The sequence below is a fragment of the Loxodonta africana genome, chromosome 12, assembly GCF_030014295.1.
Source record: "Loxodonta africana isolate mLoxAfr1 chromosome 12, mLoxAfr1.hap2, whole genome shotgun sequence".
Taxonomy (NCBI): Eukaryota; Metazoa; Chordata; class Mammalia; order Proboscidea; family Elephantidae; genus Loxodonta; species Loxodonta africana.
Genome location: NC_087353.1, coordinates 84,053,774 through 84,075,728, shown reverse-complemented (window position 1 = coordinate 84,075,728; position 21,955 = coordinate 84,053,774). Strand labels below are relative to the sequence as shown.

At 44.7% G+C, this 21,955-nt stretch overlaps 2 protein-coding genes across 18 annotated transcripts in view; one reads left to right on the top strand and one right to left on the bottom strand.

Annotated features, from left to right (window-relative positions):
• Window positions 1-10,354, bottom strand: part of KATNIP (katanin interacting protein) — a 212,891-nt gene extending 202,537 nt beyond the window's left edge. For 11 of the 14 annotated variants that reach the window (XR_010323659.1, XM_064295742.1, XM_064295747.1 and 8 more), the window contains exon 1: window positions 10,239-10,302. Coding sequence is in view for 2 of the 14 variants with exons in the window: in XM_064295743.1 (XP_064151813.1) it covers window positions 10,239-10,245 (7 nt within the window). In the remaining 12 variants the exon portion in view is untranslated. Of the gene's footprint in view, window positions 1-6,370; window positions 6,425-10,238 lie in introns of those variants that run through there. The other 3 variants (XM_064295743.1, XM_064295745.1, XM_064295748.1) reach the window with 2 other exon arrangements.
• Window positions 10,355-10,470: 116 nt separating this feature from the next.
• The window catches only part of GTF3C1 (general transcription factor IIIC subunit 1), an 89,257-nt gene continuing 77,772 nt past the window's right edge, over window positions 10,471-21,955 (top strand). For 2 of the 4 annotated variants that reach the window (XM_064295736.1, XM_064295735.1), the window contains exons 1-2: window positions 10,471-10,748; window positions 17,561-17,770. In XM_064295736.1, coding sequence (XP_064151806.1) covers window positions 10,528-10,748; window positions 17,561-17,770 — 431 coding nt within the window. In that variant the 5' untranslated portion in view covers window positions 10,471-10,527. Of the gene's footprint in view, window positions 10,749-17,560; window positions 17,771-18,107; window positions 18,190-21,955 lie in introns of those variants that run through there. The other 2 variants (XM_064295738.1, XM_064295737.1) reach the window with 2 other exon arrangements.

Genomic DNA, 21,955 nt, shown 5'->3' with positions numbered 1-21,955 from the left:
GGTTAAGACAGCATATGTAAAAACACTTAAAACAGTGCCCTGCACACAGTAGGTAGTTCCTGGTTATTAGTTCCCTCTCCCATGAACTACTGACTATTCATGGATCCCAGTGGGTTCTGCTGAATTCTGCCTCCCAAATATATCTGGAATCCGTCCACTCCCCTCCACCACCCCTCTCCAAGCCCCCTTCTTCAACAAGCATCTAGTGGTCTCTCAGCCTCCATCCTGGCCTGCCTTGACCCCCAGCAGCCATATATAAATAACACGTTATCATTTGCTTGACCTGCCAATGTTCCCCTCTGCATGCGGAAGAGAATCCAAACTCCTGGCCCTGGATGACCAGGCCTGTGTGGCCAGGCACCTGTGACCTCTTGGACCTCACTATGTCGCCTTGCTCAGGCCCAGGTCCCTGCAGCTCCATCAGCCTTTCTTCTAGTGCACAATTCCTTCCTGCCTCGTGGCCCTTACTCTCTCTGTTCCCTCTTTCTGGAGTACACTTCCCATTGGTCTTGGAATGGCTAGTTCCTTATTATCGATCAGGTCTTAGCTTAAATGGACCTACCTTCTCAGAGAGAACTAGCCCCCAGGGTCCCTACTTTAATTTTCTGCACAGCACTTATCTTTTTCTTATTAATGTGTTTGTTGTGGTCTGTCTCCCCAACTAAATAGCTGCTCTGTTAAATCAGAGGCCCCATCTGGCTTTTTCACCACTGAATTCCCCACACCTGGAAGAGTGCCTGGGATGGATCGGCACTGGAACACATTTCTGGAATTGATGAATGAACAAATGACTGAATTTCTGAATGGACAATGCCGGAAGGGACAGGAGGCATAATTATGAACTGCAGTAAAGACTTCATCTTCTCTGGCAATGTGCTTTGCTGACCCCTTCCCCCCACTATTTCTGGGATGGTGAAACAAAATATGACAAAGTTAAGTTTAATACCCCATTGGAGGTAATTGGATAATATTGATTTTTTTCCCCACTTGAATAGTAAAGATAAGTAAATGCCACACTTTTATAATCTAATCAGTGGTTTATATGACAACACGCTGAACTGTACTTCGGTCTACCGCTGTTCTATCACACAAGCTCCACCCCCCCAACTCAGCTCTATCCTCCCACTCCCAGCTTCCCATAGAAAACAAGCATGGGCTTGGCATTTGTGAAAAGGTGTGTACATGGGTGTGTGTGTGTGTGCATCCAAATTAAAAGGCCTGTATCTGTTATCTCTAATCTGTCTTGGAAAACACGGGAAATGATGCATGAGACCCTCCCCCGAACCCTAAGGAAACAACAGGCATTCACTCCTGGGACAGCTGACTCCTACCGGTAGCCTACTAAGAGTCAGGCATGGTCCTAAAGGCTTTAGATGAATGAATTCACTTGATGTTCAAAGCAGCCCTATGGAAAGTTTCTTTTATCATTTCCATTTTACGATTTAAGAGTCTAGGCACTAAGAATATACCCTGGACTGCCAAAAGAACAAACAAATCTGTCTTGGAAGAAGTACAGCCAGGATGCTCCTTAGAGCAAGGATGGCGAGACTACATCTCACATACTTTGGACAAGTTATCAGGAGGGACCAGTCCCTGGAGAAGGAGATCATGCTTGGTAAAGTACAGGGTCAGCAGAAAAGAGGAAGACCCTCAACAAGATGGATTGACACAGTGGCTGCAACAATCGGCTCAAACATAATGAGGATTGTCAGGATAGCGCAGGACGGGCAGCGTTTCGTTCTGTTGTACATAGGGTGGCTATGCGTCGCAACCGACGAGACGGCACCTAACAACAACAGGCACTAAGAGATAAAGTGACTGCCTTCTCCGAGGTCACGCAGCTGATGGTAAGAGGAGGAATCTGAGTTTGAACCCCCTCTGTCTGACTCCGCAGCTCTGCTCCTTCTGCTTCTCTCCAGAATAAGGAAGGCACAGGGCAGTGAGCAGCCACAAGAGAGGGAGGGAGAAGAGTCTAAGCCTTTGCCCTGGTTTTCACGGTTCCCTTCTGCAGGCTTAAAATGAAATCTCCATCTCAAAGAAGGCAAGAAGCAGAACTTCACACTGTGCAGCCTCATTAGGAGGGAGGCTATGCGGTGGGGGTGGGGTGCTGGGCTGAGACAGACCTGGACCTTATTCTCCCACTCCCAGGCTATGTCATCAGGAGTGGGCATTTAACTTCCCTCGGCCTTGGCCTTAGTGTCTGATGAAGGACAGCAATCAGACCAGATCCCAAGTCTCTCTCTAGCTGCATCCAGCGCACAGATGTCTGTCGGGTCTCCGTAATGTTTAAAAAAAGTGTTTTGTTTTCCTAGTCAACGTTTAGAGCTTGGTGATTTCACATTAAAAATTACTGATACCTGGATTCTCTTGAAAAAATGGAAAAATCTGGCAATAAGGGCCTGTATTCCTCCCTGGCAACAGTCAACAACAGGAGGTGAGGGCGAGGGGCCGCCAGATGGTGTGGGGCCCTCCGGTTCCCGCCCCCACCTCACAGCTGTCTCCTTGCCACGGAGGCCAACTCCAAGTTGCCATTTGTCACAATGCCTGAGAGATTTTTCCCTGTAGTAACGATGAAAGTGAGGTCCTTGTGTCCACGTCTCCAGCAAAAGTGAGAGCATCATCAAATCAGACAAGTAGCTAATACTCACACAGGTACTTACTGTGTGCCAGGCCCTGATCTAAGGACTCTGCATCTGTTAACTCAATTCAATTCTCACAGCAATCCTAGGAGGTGGATACAATTATCATCTCCATTGTCTAGATGATGGAGAGACCAAGGCCCCCACATGCTTCAAGAAACTAGTAGACAACAGACTTCTTTATGAAACTGAATAATATTCCTGGGTATCAGATATATAAAGTATGTTTAGGTGTTATAAGACTCCAACATAAAACAGCATAATGATATAAATCCTGGCCACTGCAGTCACTTACATTACCTACCTGGTCCCTGCAGGCTTCTAAATTTGTGATCCCTTTTTTTTTTTTACCCTGGAACCTTAGGGTTCTCAGATACTTCAGACCTGTTGCCCCCGAGTCAATTCCAACTTATAGCAACCCCACAGGACAGAGTAGAACTACCTCATTGGGTTTCCAAGGAGCGCCTGGTAGGTTCAAACTGTTGACCTTTTTGGTTAGCAGCCATAGCTCTTGACCACTTTGCCACCAGTGTTTCCAGGTACCTCAGGGTCCCCAAAATAGAACCTTGGACTAGACTGATCAAGTCCTTTCCAGCTCTAACCTTCTGTGATTTTAGGTGGGTTCATAAAATGTATCTAAAAGGTTGGGGACTATTCGGAGAACATACACACACACAAGTTCACTTAGAAGTCACTTCTAAGTTCACTTAGAAGTCAGAAAGGTGTGCGCCTTGAGAGTCCTGTGGTTGGTGACCTGATGTGTGTGGTCCCTCCACTTTCCTGCCAGGTGCCACCTTCACCTGTGCCTTTCCTATCCCAAAGGATGCTTTAAGTCAAGAGCTATCTCCAGAGAACCCACCAGCTGCAGGTGGTCAAGGTAGCAGTAGGCTCAAAAGTAAAGTAAGAATGAAGTGACTTTATTGGGAGAGGAAATTTATTGGGGAAGGATAGGAAGGCTAACCGAAAAGTACAGAGGGAAATAACAAGAAAACAGAGGCTACAGTAAAGGTAGCTAGGACAGGGAACATTATGATGACTGGGTAGAACTACTCCAAAGGAAAATGTCTGGAGGAACCATACTTCTGTGCTAGAGAAAAAGTAAACCTGCAAGGGCCTCTGAAACTTAGCCTGGAAGCTTGGCTACAAGGCCTTTCTGTTTGCTTGATGGAGATCAGCCAGCAATTCACCAGGGGACATGTCAGTTAATCTCTTTCCTGGTTACAATGTCAACCCAGCAAACACTCACAGGCATCTATGTTGTGCCAAGTCCTTGTGCCGGGTGTTCAGCATACAAAGGAACAAAAGTAGCTCCTGCCCTCAAAGAGAGAGAAAGGCATGGAGCCCAACAGCTATGATACAGCCCGATGCATACAGAGCTATGGAATCTCACCACACAGGAGGACTTAATTTTGTAGGTGGTGCCAGTTGCTGCAATCGACAGTGTAGAGGGAACTTGAGAGAAGGGCACAGCTGGCAGGAACACAGCAAGGGCAGAGGCAGGGAGGCAGGAATGAGTATGGTGAGCTCAAGAGACGGCCAGCATTCTGAAGGGGCTTGGGTGTGAGCTGGAATCTCAGATACCTGCAGGGTCAGACCAGTGTCTCAATGCAAGTAGTGAGCTCTCATGACTGAAGTCAGCAGCCAGAAGGGGTCAAACCATCAGCGCAGGTCCAGGATCAAGGGAGTGACCATAGCTCAGCGCTGGACAACCAGGGCAGTGTGGGATGGCAGGCCCCGTGGGGTCAAACCACCCTGTTTATCAAGAGACTGGGAAGTCCAGGTTTTTATGTGAAATCTCTGTTTTTAAGTAGGGGAAAAACATCTATGGATCCGGTTCAGCCCAGTAAAAAACTCCTGGACATGAGATGAAAGTGGGTGTGTCAAGATGCGCTGGAGTCTAGCAGAACAACCTCGGGGAGGTGAGAGGGGAGGAGAACTGCTCACCCAGAGAAGCTCTCCCATTAAAGTGCTATGTCCACAGGGCAATTATTAATGTCACCAGTAGTCAGCCCAGTAGCACTGAGGACAACTGTTACTTAATCTTAATCTTATATATAATCTTACATATAAAGTGCTCTGCAAGTAGCTTCGAGCTCTCCTTTCCAACCAGATTGCTGTTCCTAAGGCCTCGTCTACTTGGAAATGCAGGACCAGCCACAGAGGCAGGCCCTGAGGGAGCTGAAAGATAATCAAGGGTGATGCTTTTTAAACTGTGCTTATACCTCCACTGGCACAAACGGCAGGCCGCGCCCCCAGACTCACTCCCTGGCCACAGTGGAGGGGCAGGGTGGAGAGAGGGCTGATGATATACTAAGGAGTGTGAACTTTATTGTGTTGAGTCCTGGCTTTGCTACAGATGGGCTGTATAGTACAAAATGGGCACAGTCTGGAAACACTGGTGGTGCAGTGGTTAAGTGCTATGGCTGCTAGCCAAAGGGTCAGCAGTTTGAATCCACCAGGCGCTCCTTGAAAACTCTATGGGGCAGTTCTGTCTGTCCTATATAGGGTCGTTATGAGTCAGAATCAATGGCACTGGGTTTGGTTTTTTTTTGGTATACTGATTTGTCTCAAGAACCAAATGAGATCCTCTATGCTAGGGGTGGGCAAACTATTCCAATAAAGGGCCAGATAGTAAATATTTTTTGTTTTGCAGGCCATATGGTCTCTGTCATAACTACTCCACTCCGCCACTGTAGCATGAAAGCAGCCATAGACAACATGATATCAACAGGTGTGGCTGTGTTCCAATAAAACTTTATTTACAAAAGCGGGCAGTGGGCCAGAGTGTTCTGGGAAAGGCAAAGGCCTTTACAATGTTATCTTTTAGGGGCTCCTATGTATATTTAAGAAACCCTGGTGGCATAGTGGTTAAGTGGTACGGCTGCTAACCAAAGGGTCAGCAGTTTGAATCCACCAGGTGCTCCTTGGAAACTCTATGGGGCAGTTCTACTCTGTCCTATAGGGTCGCTATGAGTCGGAATCGACTCGATGGCATTGGGTTTGGGTTTTTTTTGATGTATCTTTAGGCCTCTCTCACTAGACCACGAACTTCTTAAGGGCAGGGCACATATCCTCCTCTTTTCAGATTAGTAAAACTAAAAGAACAAATATGGCACAGTATGGCACATACTATGCCCAAGTTAATACTAGAATAGGATTGTAACTTTAAATGACTACTGGGCCAGGTAGGTCCGCATGTCCTGAGGGACGCTGGCCAAGCAGGTGCTATGATGAAGTGAAAAGTGCTGCTCCCTTCTAAAGGGGGCAGTGGCTCAGCTCTAGCCATGAGGGAATTGCTGCAATGCAGAATTCTGATTCGGAGTTGACAGAATTTCTTGACATTTTCAAGTGAACAACATAATCAGATATTTGTGTGAAATCTCCCAATTTTTCAGTGTTGGTGACTAATTAAAAAATTTTAAAACAAATTATTATGGGCTAAATAAACATGCATAGTGGAAACCCTGGTGGCATAGTGGTTAAGAGCTACGGCTGCTAACCAACACGTCAGCAGTTGGAATCCACCAGGTGCTCCTTGGAAACTCTATGGGGTAGTTCTATTCTGTCCTATAGGGTCGCTACAAGTCAGAATTGATTTGACGGCAACAGGTTTGGGTTTTTTTTTTTTTTTTTGGTATGGATTATGTTCAGGGAGGCAGTGGGTGGCACAAACAGTTGAAGCACTCAGCTACTAACTGAAAGGTTGGCAGTTCAAACCCACCCAGAGGTACCTCAGAAGAAAGGCCTGGTGATCTGCTTCTGAAAGGTCACAGCCATGAGAACTCTGTGAAGTGTAGTTCTACTCTGAAACATATGAGGTCACCATGAGTCCGAGTTGACTAGAGAGCAGCAGGTTTGGTTCTGGTTTGGGGCTGTATTCAGTTCCGAGGCTATCAGTTTGCAACCTCTGATATAGAGAATTCATTTTCAAATCACTACATCTCTATTTTTTGAGTTTCAAAAAAAAATTTAACTTATATTTAAAAAACTAAAAACCACCCTTACAGAAAACTTTTAAGAATAGTACAACGCATACACCCTTTGCCTGGATTCGATCTTATTCATCTTGGTATCTCTGCCTCCCAGCACACAGAGGGCACTGAAATGTTGTTGGATCAATGAATGAACGCCATTTAAGGAAACAAAAGCAAAGCCTAGCACATCAAGGTCAAGTTAGCTAAAACGACAGGGTGGCATGAATGGGAAAGAAAGGAAACGAGTCAGACCCACGGATGGGAGCAAAGAAGACAACTGAAGAGACGCAGAGACTATCTGGAATACACATTTCTTTTGCCTGCTGAATGCTTGCTTTATTTTATTGTTGTTTTTTGCTTGGCTTATTTTAAGCAGTAAGAGAAACAGGCCAATTCCCAGGAGCCCAGGTGAACACATACCAGCACAGGGGAGATCAGATATGCTCACAGTGTACTTTCAGCAAAACCTGACTAATTCAACCATCACCCGGTGTGCAGTTGGGGATTATTTGGACAAGCTGGGCGAAATTTCATCTTGGCATTATGAATTCTTGGAGAAAGTTTGCTAAGCAAATGAACAGTGTAAACAGGGGAAATGTTGAATATTTGCTCTGGTGGGGGGAACAAAAGGCAAATGAACAGCTTTAAAATCCTCTCTAATGATTCTGCTGTGCTGAACTTTTGTCTATAATTATTATGTTCCCAGAAAACTGAGTAGAAATATTTTTTCTAAACCACCTCCTATTATAAAAACACTAGGGGGAAATTTGACTTTAACACAAAGGTGAACGGTTTCATAGGCAGAAGACTCACGCATTGCCAGTTTACCTTTGTCTAAATTAAAAATGTCAAACACTGGGGTTTCTTTTCAATAAAGACTCAGCTAATGACAAAGATGACTGTTTGCTAGAGAGTTCCTGTCAGAGTCCCCCTTCCTTCTTCTGCCTGCAGTGTCGAAGAACTTGGTTCGTTTGTACATAATGAAGCATTAGCTACCTCACAGGAGAGTTGTTGTTATTGTTTTTTTCATATGCCAGACTTGGTATTAAGTGGCTTTATGCACTATCTTACCGAATCCACAAAACAAGGCAGGCTTCATCATTATCCCCATTTTTCTGACAGGCAAAACTGAGGCCTAGAGAGTCCAAAGTACATAGCTGAGATTCAAATCCAGGGTTATATATGACCACCCAAAACTGATGAGCATAGGCCATGCTGCACTGCAGAGTCAGATGTGACTTGCCCAAAGTCAAAACCTGTGTGTGTGTGTGTGTGTGTGTGTGTGGTTGGGGGTAGTTGTGAAAAGCTATGTGATTTTGACATGCAGAATAAACCAAACGACAATTCAGTTTGGGGATATCTGCTAGACATTTGAGCTTCCGTCAGTTTAGGAAGTAAACACCTTTCTAATAAGGCCAGGTTTGGTTTACCTAGTGGGCTAGAATCGTAACTCATCCAGGTACGCTTCACTTCACCGGACGAATGTGTATGTGCCTATAAAATTGTGCGTAAATCAAAGTTATAAAAATTGGAATGGAAACTGGGATTCTTTGAATGTGAAATCTAGTTCTAGGGTAAATACATTCTTCAAGAGGAGAAATTATTCCTTTTTGGAATAATTGGAAACAGATTCCTCCACTGGGCGATAACGTTACTAGGAGTAATGATGGGCTAACAATTAGAAGTGACCAGTCAGACTTCTTGAAAATGGTCTAATATAGCATGGTTTCTCAAAGTGTGTTGCACGGATCCTAGGAGGGGGTCTTCAAAACCATATCTGAGAGTCTGCTAGAACAAAACTACTTCCATAACCATCCTAAAATGTTATTGGTCTTTTTCACTGTGTGAACATTTGCCCTGATGACAACAGCTTGGACGCAAAGGGAGGTATGAGAATCTAGCTGCCTTCTAGTAAACTAAACATTGAAGACATCCGCAAAAATGTAAGCAATAACTCTTCTATGTTATTTTATTGTTTTGGAAAATACAAGTATTTTTCATTTAAAGCCTTCGGATGTAATGAGTTTATTATTGTTTTTAAATGAATTGGTAAGTGAAAGTTGTAAGATTTTCTCAGTTTTAATTTCTAATATGATAAATATTGTAGATATAACCCACATAAATGAAGCTCTTTTGACATAATCACATAAAGAAATGCTGAGTCAACAAACACTTGAGGACTTCTGTTGTTTCATGGCAAGATTACCTTGACCTTTCCTCGGGGCAAAGTGTTAAATGGCATTTTACAGTGCCTCTGATGTACAAAGGGCAAAGATGTCTTTTAAGCATAAGACATTTTTCAGTTAGAAAAAATGTTTTTCTACCCTGCAAGAAGTGGATATCACAGAGGAACAAATTCTCCAGGAGTGAGAGATAGTGTTGTAAAAAAAAAAGAAGTGATCTGGATTCTAGCACAGACCCTGCCAGTCTCTCTAGGCCTTAGTCTTCCAATCTGTAAAATGAGATACTAGAATAGCCTATCTTTAGATTAAGGAGCCCTGCTGGCACTGTGGTTAAGCACTCGGCTGTTAACAGAAAGGTCAGTGGTTCAAACCCACCAGCTGCTCCATGGGACAAAGATGTGGCAGCCTGCTCCCCTAAAGATTACAGCCTTGGAAATCCTGTGGGGCAGTTCTACACTGTCCTATAGGGTTGCTATGAGTTGGAATGGGCTCAATGGCAATACATTTTTTATCTTTGCTTCCAGTTGTCAATCCCATGATTCTAAATCAGGGATTCCTAACTAGTGAGTGGCCTACAGGCTGCATCTGGCTTTCAGGTTGATTTGGCCGTTGTGGTATTTTGAGAAGTGCCCCATGAAGACAATTGGTTGGAGCTGAGTGAACTGCTTCCCTTTTAGACAGGCAACTGATTTTCAGTTAGTCACAGTCCCAACCCAGCCCACTAGACTTGCCCCTGCAAACATGTGATTCCCAACCTCTGGGATCAATGGTGCGTAAGATCCTTTCCAAATCTCAAATTCTATAACGCAGCTCCAGACCCAGAGTGTCTGGGTTCCTTACTCACTCTGCCACTTGCTGGCTGTGTGACTTTGGGCACATTACTTAACTTCTCTGGGCCTCAATATCCTCATCTGTAAGACAGGCGTTAACACTGGCCTCAAAGGGATATTATGAAGCTTACAAAGCTGTCGCCTGACACCACTCACAGAGTTTCTGGCACTGAACAGTGCTCTGTTAATGTGGTCTATCATTATCAACACCAAAGAAGAGGAAGGTAGTATTCCCTAAGGTAGTATTCCCTAGTTCTCCCCACCTCCATTATCAACTCTCTTTCCAGCAAGTGACCACCGCACTCCCCATGATGACGCTTATCCCCATACCAACTCCCAGATCCCACAATTCCACATCCCAGGCTCCTGGAAACCACTGAAACTCCAGACACAAAAGATCCTCCCCAAACCTCTACTCTCCTTTTCTATCCTAAAACCCCTCCCTGAGGCCCCGGCCAGTACCAGGTTCCTACAGTAGCACAGCCTGGCGCAGTGGCCATACCACTGACCACTCTCCCCAGCCTCTTCTCCCAATCCCGGAGCACAAAGCCTCCTTTTCTTTAGATGGGAGAATAGCTGCCCAACCTCCCGGAGGGGCCCACGGACACTGACCGTCCATCCCGAGAGGCGGCGGTTCCGGGTACTCGAACCGGAAGCGGGCCCTACAGTGTTTGCAGTTCCCCTGGTTACTGCGGGGCTCCGGGCCAATGGTGGTGGAGCTCCATCGACTGAGCCCGCCCCCAAAACGAGTGACGTCAGGCGCGCGCTCTGGAGCTGCCCCACAGATTTTCTGGTCCGACCCGCCTCCCAGGACCGCCAATCGTTGTGCGCAGGCGCGCTGGGCCGAGGGCCTTGGCAGAGTGGCGCGCAGGCGCTTAGAGCGCTGCCAACTGAAGTAGCAATGGACGCGCTGGAGTCGTTGTTGGACGAGGTGGCCCTGGAGGGGCTCGATGGCCTTTGTCTGCCTGCACTCTGGAGCCGTCTGGAGACGCGAGTGCCGCCCTTCCCGCTGCCTTTGGAGCCCTACACTCGGGAGTTTCTGTGGCGGGCCCTTTCCACGCACCCAGGCATCAGCTTCTATGAGGAACCGCGGGAGCGACCCGACCTCCAGCTCCAGGACCGGTCAGCTGCCTGGCCCTGCGAGGGGGACGGGCCCAGAGCCCGGGGTTTAATGGAGCTTGTTCCTACGGGAGGAGGATGGGGAAAATGAGCCCAGCGAAGACTGGAGTCTGCTGGAGGGCGCGGTGTTGAGGCTGAATCAGGGTCCTTTAGGCCTGGCAGGGCCCAGGGGCCTGATGGGGTCGGGGGACCATCTGATAATGTCCCATTATGTGTGTGTGTTTGTGGGTGGCGAAGAGCAGGACTGGGGACGGAGAGTTATTCTTCCGGCTTCAAGAGTATTTCCTGTAAGGTAGAAGATAGGATTGGAGTGGGAGGGCAGTTCTGATCAAGACTGGGGACCGTTGAGGTCAACAAACCTTTAGGGCGCATCCATTCAGTGCCAGTTTCATGAATCTAAAACAACTAAGAGATCTGCCTAACAGCAGACTCAGCCGTAATAATAATAGCTAACGTTCATTGAGGAATTAATACCGGCTAGGTACTGTTTTTTTTTTTTTTTTAGGTACTGTTTTTAGGTACTGTTCATGGAGCCCTGGTGGCACAGTGGTTAAACGGTCGACTGCTAACCAAAAGGTCAGCAGTTCGAATCCACCAGCCGCTCCTTGGAAACCCTACAGGGCAGTTCTACCCTGTCCTATAGGGTTACTATGAGTCGGAATCAACTCGAGGACAATGGGTTTAGGTACTGTTCTAACTTCCTGTTCTAGGACCTTCAGTTAGATGAATTCATTTGATTCTCACAACAATCCTAATGAGGTAGGTGCTGTTGTGTTCTCCATTTTATATATGAGGAAACTGAGTCACAGAGAAAAATTCAGTAACCTGTCTAAGCTTGTGGAGGTAATAAGTGACTAAATGTTGATTTGAACCCAGGCCGCCTGTCTCCAGAGCCTGTGCTCTTAAGCCGTATTGTGAGGGTCAGGCGAGGCCCCCAGAGATAATAAGGTCCAAGATGATACTTAAACTTTGGATTTAGCTGGCCAATTGGTGAGGAGTATTCTGGGTGGAGATGAGCAAATGCGAAAGCCTGAAGAGAAACGTTTGGCTGAAGTGTGGAATTGGTGGTGGGGAATAAGGGATAATAGTTGACACCTAAATGTGCTTATAATGAGTTGGGCACTGTTCTACGATCCTACATATAGCAAGTTATTTAATTTTTACAACAACTTTAGGAGGTGGGTATTGTTATTATCCCCATTTTTCTAAAGAGAAAATTAAGGCACAGAGGGGTTAAGTGACTTGCTTAAGGTCATCAGCTAGCAAGGGCAGAACTAGGATTTGAATCCAGGTAGTCTGGGTTGCTATGAGTCAGAATTGACTCGAAGACGAGTTTGTTTTTTCAGTATGGGTTCAGAATCCATTCTGCTCTTAATTGGCTCAATCCAAATTAAGAGGTTTATCCTTTATCAAAAGGAGAATTGCAAGCTACTGAAGGAAGTGGCCTGTTGAAATATTGGGAAGAGAGGTCAGACTAGGGGCGAAGAGTGGAATTAGATTGGTATTAATACAATCATGGACAGAGGGGTGGTCTAGTTTACCATAGTGGGTGTGGAATGGAGTGAAACAGGTGGAATTAAGACCAATTAGGTAGAAGAATCAAGAGGATTTGGTGCCTAATTGGATGTGGGGTATAAGAAGTGATAGGAATCAAAGATGTTGCCCCCAGTTACTGATATATGGGTACCTGAGCAAATGCTCCACATTGAGGTAGGGAACAAAAGAGAAAAGCAGCATGGTGGCTGAGTCTAGTGGGAGGTGAGGAAGGTGCTGGATTTACTTCAGGACGCATTGAGTTTGAGATTGCTTTGGGGCATCCAGGTGGAGACTCTGCCCTGCTTTCACTCCCATGAAGCCAGATGTTTACCAGATTCTGTTTAGCAAACATGTGGTTTCATGGGAGGGAGGAACTGAGCTTAACATCTGTGAGTCATCGCTTAAAACCAAAACGCATTGCCCACAAGTCAGTTCCCACTCATCGTGATCCAGAGTAGAGCTGCCCCATAGGGATTCCAAGGCTGTAATCTTTACCGAAGCAGACTGCCACATCTTTCTCCTGTGGAGCCTCCAGTGGGTTGAAACCCCTGACCTTCAATTAGCAGCTGAACACTTAACCACTATACCAGCGGGCTCCTTGAGTCATCCCATATAGTTGGTAATTAGAACTGTTGGATAAGATCATCCTGAGGAGAGTGTGTAGTGTAACTGGAGGCCTTAAGACATAGCCCTGAGAAGCACCAACATTTAAAGACTAGATGGAGGCCAAGGATCCTTCAAAAGAAGTCTAGGAAGGTGTGGCAGAAGAGACAGAAGAACGTTCAGGCCGGGGTGGTGACGTGAAATCTAGGGTAAGATGGGATTTGAGAGTGGAGTGTTAAACAAGCAGCTGTCACAGAAAAGACAAGGAAAAAGAGGGTTGAAAAGCATGGATTTAGCCTCAACTAGATTAATGCAGGATGCGATCAGATTTCAAAGGAACATTTGACAAACTTGGCTGATTGGATAAGAGAAGAAAAGAAAGTCAAAGTTGACTCCAAGGTGTTGATGCAAGGAAAGGAAAGGAAAAGAGGGACTTTACCGGTGGTGGGGAGAGGTAGTCATGACTTTGGTTTTCTCCTCATTGAATTTGAGGTGTTTGGTAAACAATTGAAGATTGGTGTTTGGGGAAAAAGACGGAGGATTCACATGTGAGAATTGGCAATATGCAGATGATATGCAGATGATAATTGAAATCATAAAAATGGATGCATGTACTAAAGAGATAATTAAAGAGAGATGCAAAGGTCACTTCTTAAAGGAGTAAAGCCTTGAATCATTAAGTCCAAACTTGGTAGTTGGGAGACTAGACACCAGATTTAGACGGTGTCTTAGTTATCTAGTGCTGCAATAACAGAAATACCACAAATGGGTGGCTTTAACAAACAAATTTATTTTCTCACAGTTTAGGAGGCTAGAAGACTGAATTCAAGGCACTGACTCTAAGGGAAGGCTTTCTGTCTCTGTCTGCTCTGGGGGAAGGTCCTTGTCTCTTTTCAGCTTCTATTTCTTTGTTCCTTGGAGATCTCATGTGGCATGGCATCCATCTTCCCCTGTCTGTGTTCACTAGGCCACTTGCTCAATTGGCTCTTTTATATCTCAAAAGAGATTGATTTAAGACACAGCAGATACGAAAACTGCCTTGTTAACATAAGAAAGAACCCATTCCCCAGTGGAATTATAACCACAGGTATAGAGGTTAAGATTTACAACACATATTTTGGGGGGACACAATTCAGTCCATAACATTCTACCCTTTGGCCCCCTAAAATTCATGTCTTTGCTATATGCAAAACACATTCACCCCATCACACCATCCCAAAAGTCTTAAATCAACTCCAAATCCAAAATCTCATCTTCTGAATCCTCTAATCGACTACGGCTGAGAAGTTAGCCAAATTCCATCCTGGGGCAAAATTCCTTGTCATCTGTGAACCTGTGAAATCTAGAGTACACAGATCATCAGCTTCCAAAGTATAACAGTGGAACAGGTACAAGGTAGACAGTCCCATTGCAAATGGGAGAAATTGGAGGGAAAGAAGAGTTCATAGGCACCAAGCAAGTCGGAAACTCAGCACAACAGATTATATTAGCTCTCAAGGCTTGAAAATAATCCTCTGTTCTCTGAGATCATCTGGGCTATGGCCCTGCCCTCTAGACTCATGGTGTTGGCCATGCTCTCCAGATTCTGAGTGTAGGCTCCTTGGCCTGGGCAGAAGCCCCACCTTCCAAGCCCACTGGTATGGAAACCTTGCCTACTCGGCTTTGGGTGACCCCATCCCCTCAGCCTCAGTAAGCTCCATTCTCTGGCCCCTGCGCATGGCAGCCCCATACCCTCATCTTTGTGCAGTGGCCCTATCCTCTTGGCCCCCATGACTGGTAGCCCCACACTTGGAACTGAGTTAGTGGAGACCTCTTTCTTTGAAATCTAGGAGGCCGTGGCTCCACTCTTTGAAATCTAAGAGGCTGTGGCTCTACCCTTTGAAACCAAGTTAGCCCTGTTTCCAGTGTTCTTTCAAACAGTTCTCATCTAGGAGCTGCTCCAGGAATGGTCCTTTTCTTGAAGGACAACAGATACAGCTCCTTTGGCCTGTTTCCTGCCTGTAGAATTCCAAGAGGTAGACAACTTCCCTTCCTTTTGTCCTGTCTCTGTCCCCTTTAATCTAAGCTTATGAGTTTTCTGCTGTGGTAGTTGGTTGGATTCATCAGTCACAGGCTTAATCTCTTTAACAAAAGATTGTGTAGCCACATCTTAGGTGAAAATTCTAGAACGCATGTTCTGAGTTTGTACAACAGAATTTTCCAAATCTTTAAGTTTTGTTTTCCTTTTGTGTAGTTCATTTTTAAGTCCATCTCTTTCTTCTTGCATTTCACTATTAAATGGCAAGGAAAGACCATGTGGCCCCTTTAAGATCTTGCTTGGAATCTCATCGGCCAGATATCCAAGTTCATCACTTAGAAGTTCTGCCTTCCACCAAACATTTAAACATAAATCAGACAAGTTCTTTGCCACTGAGTAAAAAGCATCCCCCTTCCTCCACTGTCCAATTACAGGTTCATCATTTTCTTTTAAGGCCTCTCCAGAAGCACACTTAAGGTCCACGAGTCTAACAATTCTCTTGTTGGCGTCATACGTATTCTCTGAGATGACAGAGACATCTCTGCGACTCTTCTCAATTTCTTCCGAGCCATCACCAGAATCGCCTTTGACATCCTTGATTCTACCAAAAGTGTCTTTAGGAATCTAGACTTTTACTATTACACCAAAAACCTGTTGTTGTTGATTCGATTCCGACTCAGCAACTCTATAACCCAAAAACCCACTGCCATCGAGTTGATTCCGACTCATAGCGACCTTATAGGACAAAGTGGAACTGCCCCATAGAGTTTCCAAGGAACACCTGGGCTGATTTGAACTGCCACCCTTTTGGTTAGCAGCCGTAGCACTTACCTGCTATGCCACCAGCGTTGTACTATTAGGCACCTTAAAGCTCTTCCAGCCTCCACCCAGTACCCAATTCCAAAACCACTTCCACGTTTTAGGTATTTGTTAGAGCAGCACCCCACTGCCAGGTACCAAATTCTGTCTTAGTTATCTAGTGCTGCTGTAACGGAAATGCCACAGATGTTTTACTTTAACAAATCAGAATTTATTTTCTCACAGTTTAAGAGGCTAGAGTCCGAATTTAGGGCGCCAATGCTAGAGGAAGGCTTTCTCTCTGTTGGCTGTGGGGGAAGGTCCTTGTCTCTTTTCAGGTTTTGTTTCCTGGTTCCTTAGAGATCTCGTATGGTGTGGCATCTGTCTTCCCCTACCTGTGCTTCCTTGCTTACTTTGTTGCTTGCCCAATCTGCTCTTTTTATATCTCAAAAGAGATTGATTTAAGACACACCCCACACTAATAAAACCGAAAACCCACTCCTGTTGAGTCGATTCTGACTCGTAGTAACCCTACAGGAGAGAGTAGGACTGCCAAGGAGTGCCTGGTGGATTCAAACTGCCAACCTTTTGGTTAGCAGCTGTAGCTCTTAACCACTACACCGCTGCACAAAGAAAATCCATTCCCAAATGGGATTAGAACCAAGGTAAAGGGGTTAGGATTTATGTCTTAGTTATCTAGTGCTGCTATAACAAGTACCACAAGTGGATGGCTTTAACAAACAGAAGTTTATCCTCTCACAGTCTAGGAGGCTAGAAGTCTGAATTCAGGGTGCCAGCTCCAGGGGGAGGCTTTCTGTCTGTAGGCTCTGGGGGAAGGTCCTTGTCATCAGCCTTCCCCTGCTCTAGGAGATTCTCAGCACAGGGACCCTGGGTCCAAAGGACATAGGCTCCTAGTTTTACTTTCTTGGTGGTATGAGGATTCCCCCCACCCCCTCCCACTGGCTTCTTTCTTTTATATCTCATAAGAGATTGACTGAAGATACAACCTGATCTTGTGGATTGAGTCTTGCCTCATTAACATAACTACCTCTAATCCTGTCTTGGAAACCCTGGTGGCGTAGTGGTTAAGTGCTACGGCTGCTAACCAAAGGGTCGGCAGTTCGAATCCGCCAGGTGCTCCTTGGAAACTCTGTGGGGCAGTTCTACTCTGTCCTGTAGGGTCACTATGAGTCAGAATCGACTCGACGGCAGTGGGTTTAATCCTGCCTCATTAACATCATAGAGGTAGGATTTACAGCAGATAGGAAAATCACATCAGATGACAAAATACTGGAAACCATGGTCTCACCAAGTTGACACATATTTTTAGGGGGGACACAATTCAATCCATGACAATTTGCAGTACATATTTTTGGAGCACATAATTCAGTCCGTAACAGAGGGGAACCAAAAAGCTGTGACTTGGGCCAATAAGGTGGTTCTGTTCTCCGTATCCAGCTTCTGGAGTGGATTTGGGGGATCCTGGAAAGGCCTGGAAAGGCCTGGTGGCATAGTGGTTAAGTGCTACGGCTGCTAACCAAAAGGTCAGCAGTTGGAATTCACCAGGTGCTCCTTGGAAACTCTATGGGGCAGTTCTATTCTGTTCTGTAGGGTTGCTATGAGTCAGAATCGACTCGACGGCAGCAGGTGTGGTTTTCTTTTTTGGTTGGAAAGGCCTGTGTCATCTGGGGTAATGTAGCAGGAACCCTACGTGTCAAGATTATCTGCTTTTGTAAAGCAGGAAGACCCAGTGATCTGCTTACTTCCTCCTTCTCTACTGGAGGCTGTCAAAAGAACATGCCAAGCGGGTATTATTTCTGAAGCTGAGTTGTGGTTTTTATATGTTTGCTTTTCCCCACAGGTATGAAGAAATTGATTTTGAAACCGGAATCCTGGAGTCCAAAAGGGACCCGGTCCCTCTGGAGGATGTCTACCCCATTCACATGATCTTAGAGAATAAAGATGGCATCCAGGGCTCCTGCCGTTATTTTAAGGAGAGGAAAAACATTACCAATGAAATCAGGACCAAGTCTTTGCAGCCTCGTTGTACGATGGTGGAAGCCTTTGGCAGGTAACAGATTTGCACTAAATCATGGAGATTTTATTGATTGGAAGTCAGGGTTGTGGTCAGAGCACTAGGACCTGGCCTGCAGCCTGAGTGTTGGTCAGAGGGCATCAACATTGCACTGACCCGTTCTCTCTGTTCTTCACTCCTTCTGTTGAGAAGACTTTACAGTGTGGGGGATACATGAGGTTGGGAGTGTCATTTTTCTCAAGCCATCTCCCTTACCCTCAGCCCCCACCTTCATTCCAACCTCCCTTCCTACTTTGCGGACCACAGAGAAGCTGCTGTTGTTGTTAGTTGGCATCAAGTCATTTCCAACTCATGATGACCCCATGTGTTACAGAGTAGAACTGCTCCACAGGATTTTCTTGGCTGTAATCTTTATGAAAGCAGTTCACCAGGCCTTTCTTCTGCAGTGCCACTGGGTGAGTTTGAACCACCAACCTTTGGGTTAGCAGCCACTTGCAAACCGCTCGTGCCAACCACACTCCTAGAGAGAGAAGCTACCAGCTGTGACCTCCCCTAATTTGCAACTTCTTCCTCAGCTTGCAGGCTTGCCCACATTTGCACCCTTTTTTCTGCTCTCCTCATCTCACAGGAGAGAAGGAATGAAGGCCCTGTCTAAGACCGTGACCCGGATGCTTCTCTTCATTCCGTTCTCCCTTCATTCCCAGCTCAGCTCCCAGGACTGCTTCCTCTGGTCCCCATCTCTTTCCTACCTCTGTAGGTTAGCTCAGGTTTTTCCGTTGTTTTCTACTTTCCCCTGTCTACTGGTGCTGTCTCCTCAGCACGCTCATAGGACTCACCCATCTAACAAGTTCCTTCTCTTAACCTAGTATCCTCTGTAACTATAGCTATGCAGCCATGCTTCTTGGAAGAAATGGCTACATTCAGTTTCTGTCTCCTCACCTTCCCTTCAGTCCTCAACCCACTGCAGTCCTAATTCCTGACTTCGTTACCTCACTGAAACTATATCATCCAAGATCCCTGGTAACAAGCCTGTGAACACTTGTTGTGCCCTTTATCTCCTTGTCCCTTCTACACCATTAGCAACTTTTCTTTACTTTTCTAGTTTCTAGCTGTTTCTTCTTTGGCTCCTTTGTGGATGCCCCACTTCCATCCACTGCTTAATTGTTGGCTGCTGCCAAGGCTCTGTCCTCTGCCTTCTCTCTCTCTCTGTCACACACACACACACACACACACACACACACGCACACACGCTGATTTCGTCTGTACACATAAGCTTTACATGATGATTCCCAAATTGATATCTATTCCCCAGACCTTTTCCCTCTGTGCCATATATGATGTTTCAATAACCAGCTCTTAATCTCAGTGGGAAACCCTGGTGGCGTAGTAGTTAGGTGCTACGACTGCTAACCAAAATGTCGGCAGTTCGAATCCGCCAGGCGCTTCTTGGAAACTCTACAGGGCAGTTCTACTCTGTCCTGTAGGGTCGCTATGAGTCGGAATTGACTCGATGGCACTGGGTTTGGTTTGGCTTGGTTAACCTCAGTGTGCCCAAAAGTGAGATCATCACACTCTTTCACTCCAAACCCACCACCTCTTCCTTTTCTTCTTTTGATTTTTAGTGCTGGTCAGAGGTATTCCCATGCACATGGCTGTACAAGCCATAAGCTGAGGACTCTTCCTAGGCCCCGTCCTCTCCCTGACTTCTACATTGAGTTGGCCACCAAGTCCTGTTGATCCTACCTTCTAAATTACCCTCAGTGCCCCGCTGGCTTTGAATTAATGCAATAATGTCCTAACTGTCTCCCTTCTTGCTGTCTCTCTTCTTCGTAACTTTCTACACAGCTATGGAGTGTTTTTTTCTAAGATCAAAGTGTGATGGGTACCAGGGCCAAGGTTTCAAACTGACCAAATCTGCCCCACAAACATGCTTTGGCCAGTGTGGTGTTTTGTTTTAAATTTTATTTCATTGCCAATATTTACAAACCTAGATTTCTAAAAAAGAAAAATCTCGAAAAATCACAGGACTGACCACACTGGGACTGAATTTTTACATGGCAATATAGGGGCAGTTCTACTCTGTTCTGTACGGTTGTTATGAATTAGAATCAACTCAATGATAACAGGTTTAGGTGTTTTTTTTGGTATTGGGTATATATATAGTTATAATTGTTATATTTTCTTGAGATGACCCTTTTATTTTTTACTTAAGTCTATTGTATCTGATACGAATACAGCTATCCCAGCTCTCTTTTGGTAATTATTTACATGGAATATTTTTTTCCATATTTCACATTCAACCTATTTGTTTCTTTCGATCTAAAGTGAGTTTCTTGGTGACAGCATATAGTTAGATAATTTTTTAAAAAATCCATCCTACTATTCTCCACCTTTTGATTGGTGTTAAATCTATTTACATTTAAGGTAATTACCAATAAAGAAGGACTCCTGCCACTTTGTTATTTGTTTTCTGTGTGTCTTATACCTTTTTGTCCCAGTATTGCCTTCTTTTGTGTTTAGTTGATTTTTTAAATGGACCATTTTGATTCCATTTTCCTGTTCTTTTGTGTGTATTTTTTAGATATTTTCTTTGTGGCTACTATGGAGATTACACTTAATAGCCTAAATTTATAATAGTGTAGTTTGAATTGATACCAACTGAGCGTACAAAAACTCTTCCTGTACAGCTCTGTCCCCGCCCCCCATGTTGTTGTCACAGATTAATCTTTATACATTGTATCCCCAATAACATAAGTTTGTAATTATTTTTTATGGATTTGTCATTTAAATCATGTAGGGCATAAGAAGCAAGTTACAAACCAAAAATACAATAAAACTGTCTTTTATATTTACCCATGGAATTACCTTAACTAGATATCTTGAAATATACAGCTTTGAGTTACTATTCTAGTGTCCTTTCACTTCAATATGAAGGATTCCCTTTAGCATTTCTTGTAGGGCAGGTACAGTGTTAAAGAACTCCCTCAACTCCTTTTTACCTGGGAATGTCTTAATTTCAACATTAGTTTTGAAGGATAGATTTTCCCAGGTATAGAATTCTTGCTGAGAATGGTTTTCTTTCAGCATATTTGGTATGTCATCCCACTGTCCTCTGGCCTACATGGTTTCTGAAGAGATATCCTCTGTTATTCTTGTTGAGGATTCCCTGTATGCAACAATTCACTTCTCTCTTGCTGCTTTCAGTATTCTGTCTTTGTATTTGTTTTTTGAGAGTTCGATGATCATGCGTCAATGTGGTGGATGTCTGAGTTTATCCTACCTGGAGTTTGTTGAGCTTGGGTTTGTAGATTCATGTCTTTTGTCAAATTTGGGAAGTTATAGGTCATCATTTCAAATATTTTTCCTGCTCCCTTCTCTCTCTCTGTCTTCTTATAGGACTCCCACAATGTGGGCGCTGACTTGCTTGGTGGTGTTCCATGTGTTTTAGGCTCTGTTCACTTTCTTTGATTTTTTCTTTTCTATTTACTTCTCAGACTTGATCATTTTAATTGTCCTATCTTCAAATTGGCTGATTCATTCATCTGCCAGCTCAAATATGCTATGGAACCCCTCCAGTGAATTTTTTGTTTTTGTTATACTTTTCAGCTCTGGTGTTTCTGTTTGGTTCCTTTTTATCATTTGTCTCTTTATTGATATTGTCATTGTGTCCTTTTTTTCCTGATTTCCTGTAGTTCTTTGCCCATCTTTTTCTTTAGTCCTTTGAATACATTTAATGCAGTTGCTTCTAAATCTTTGTCTAGTAAATTCATTCTCTGGCCTTGCTTAGGGTTGGTTTCTGTTGCTTTATTGGTTCTTTTAAATGGACCATCCTTTCCTGTTTCTGTGTATGCTCTGAGATTTTTTTTTTGTTTTTGTTGTTGTCCAGAAAAGTGGACATTTGAATATCATAATGTAATAACTTTGGAAATCAGATTCTCCCTTTCCCCCTGGGTTTTCTGGGGTTTTGTTTGTTTGTTTTTAATTGTTGAAAGCTGTAGTTGTCCATTTGTTTAGTGGCTTCCCCTGACTATTTTGCAATGCCTGCCTTCCTGATTGTTTGTGGTCATTGACGTCTCAGTTTCTTAGCTGTGTTCAGCTAGTGTTTTGACAGAGATTTCTAAGAACACCAGGGGAGGAAACGATAATACTTCTTCCATTCTTTGCAGATTGGCTCTGTGCTGGCACACTCTTTCAACACTGAGCTGGACTTACATGGGCCTA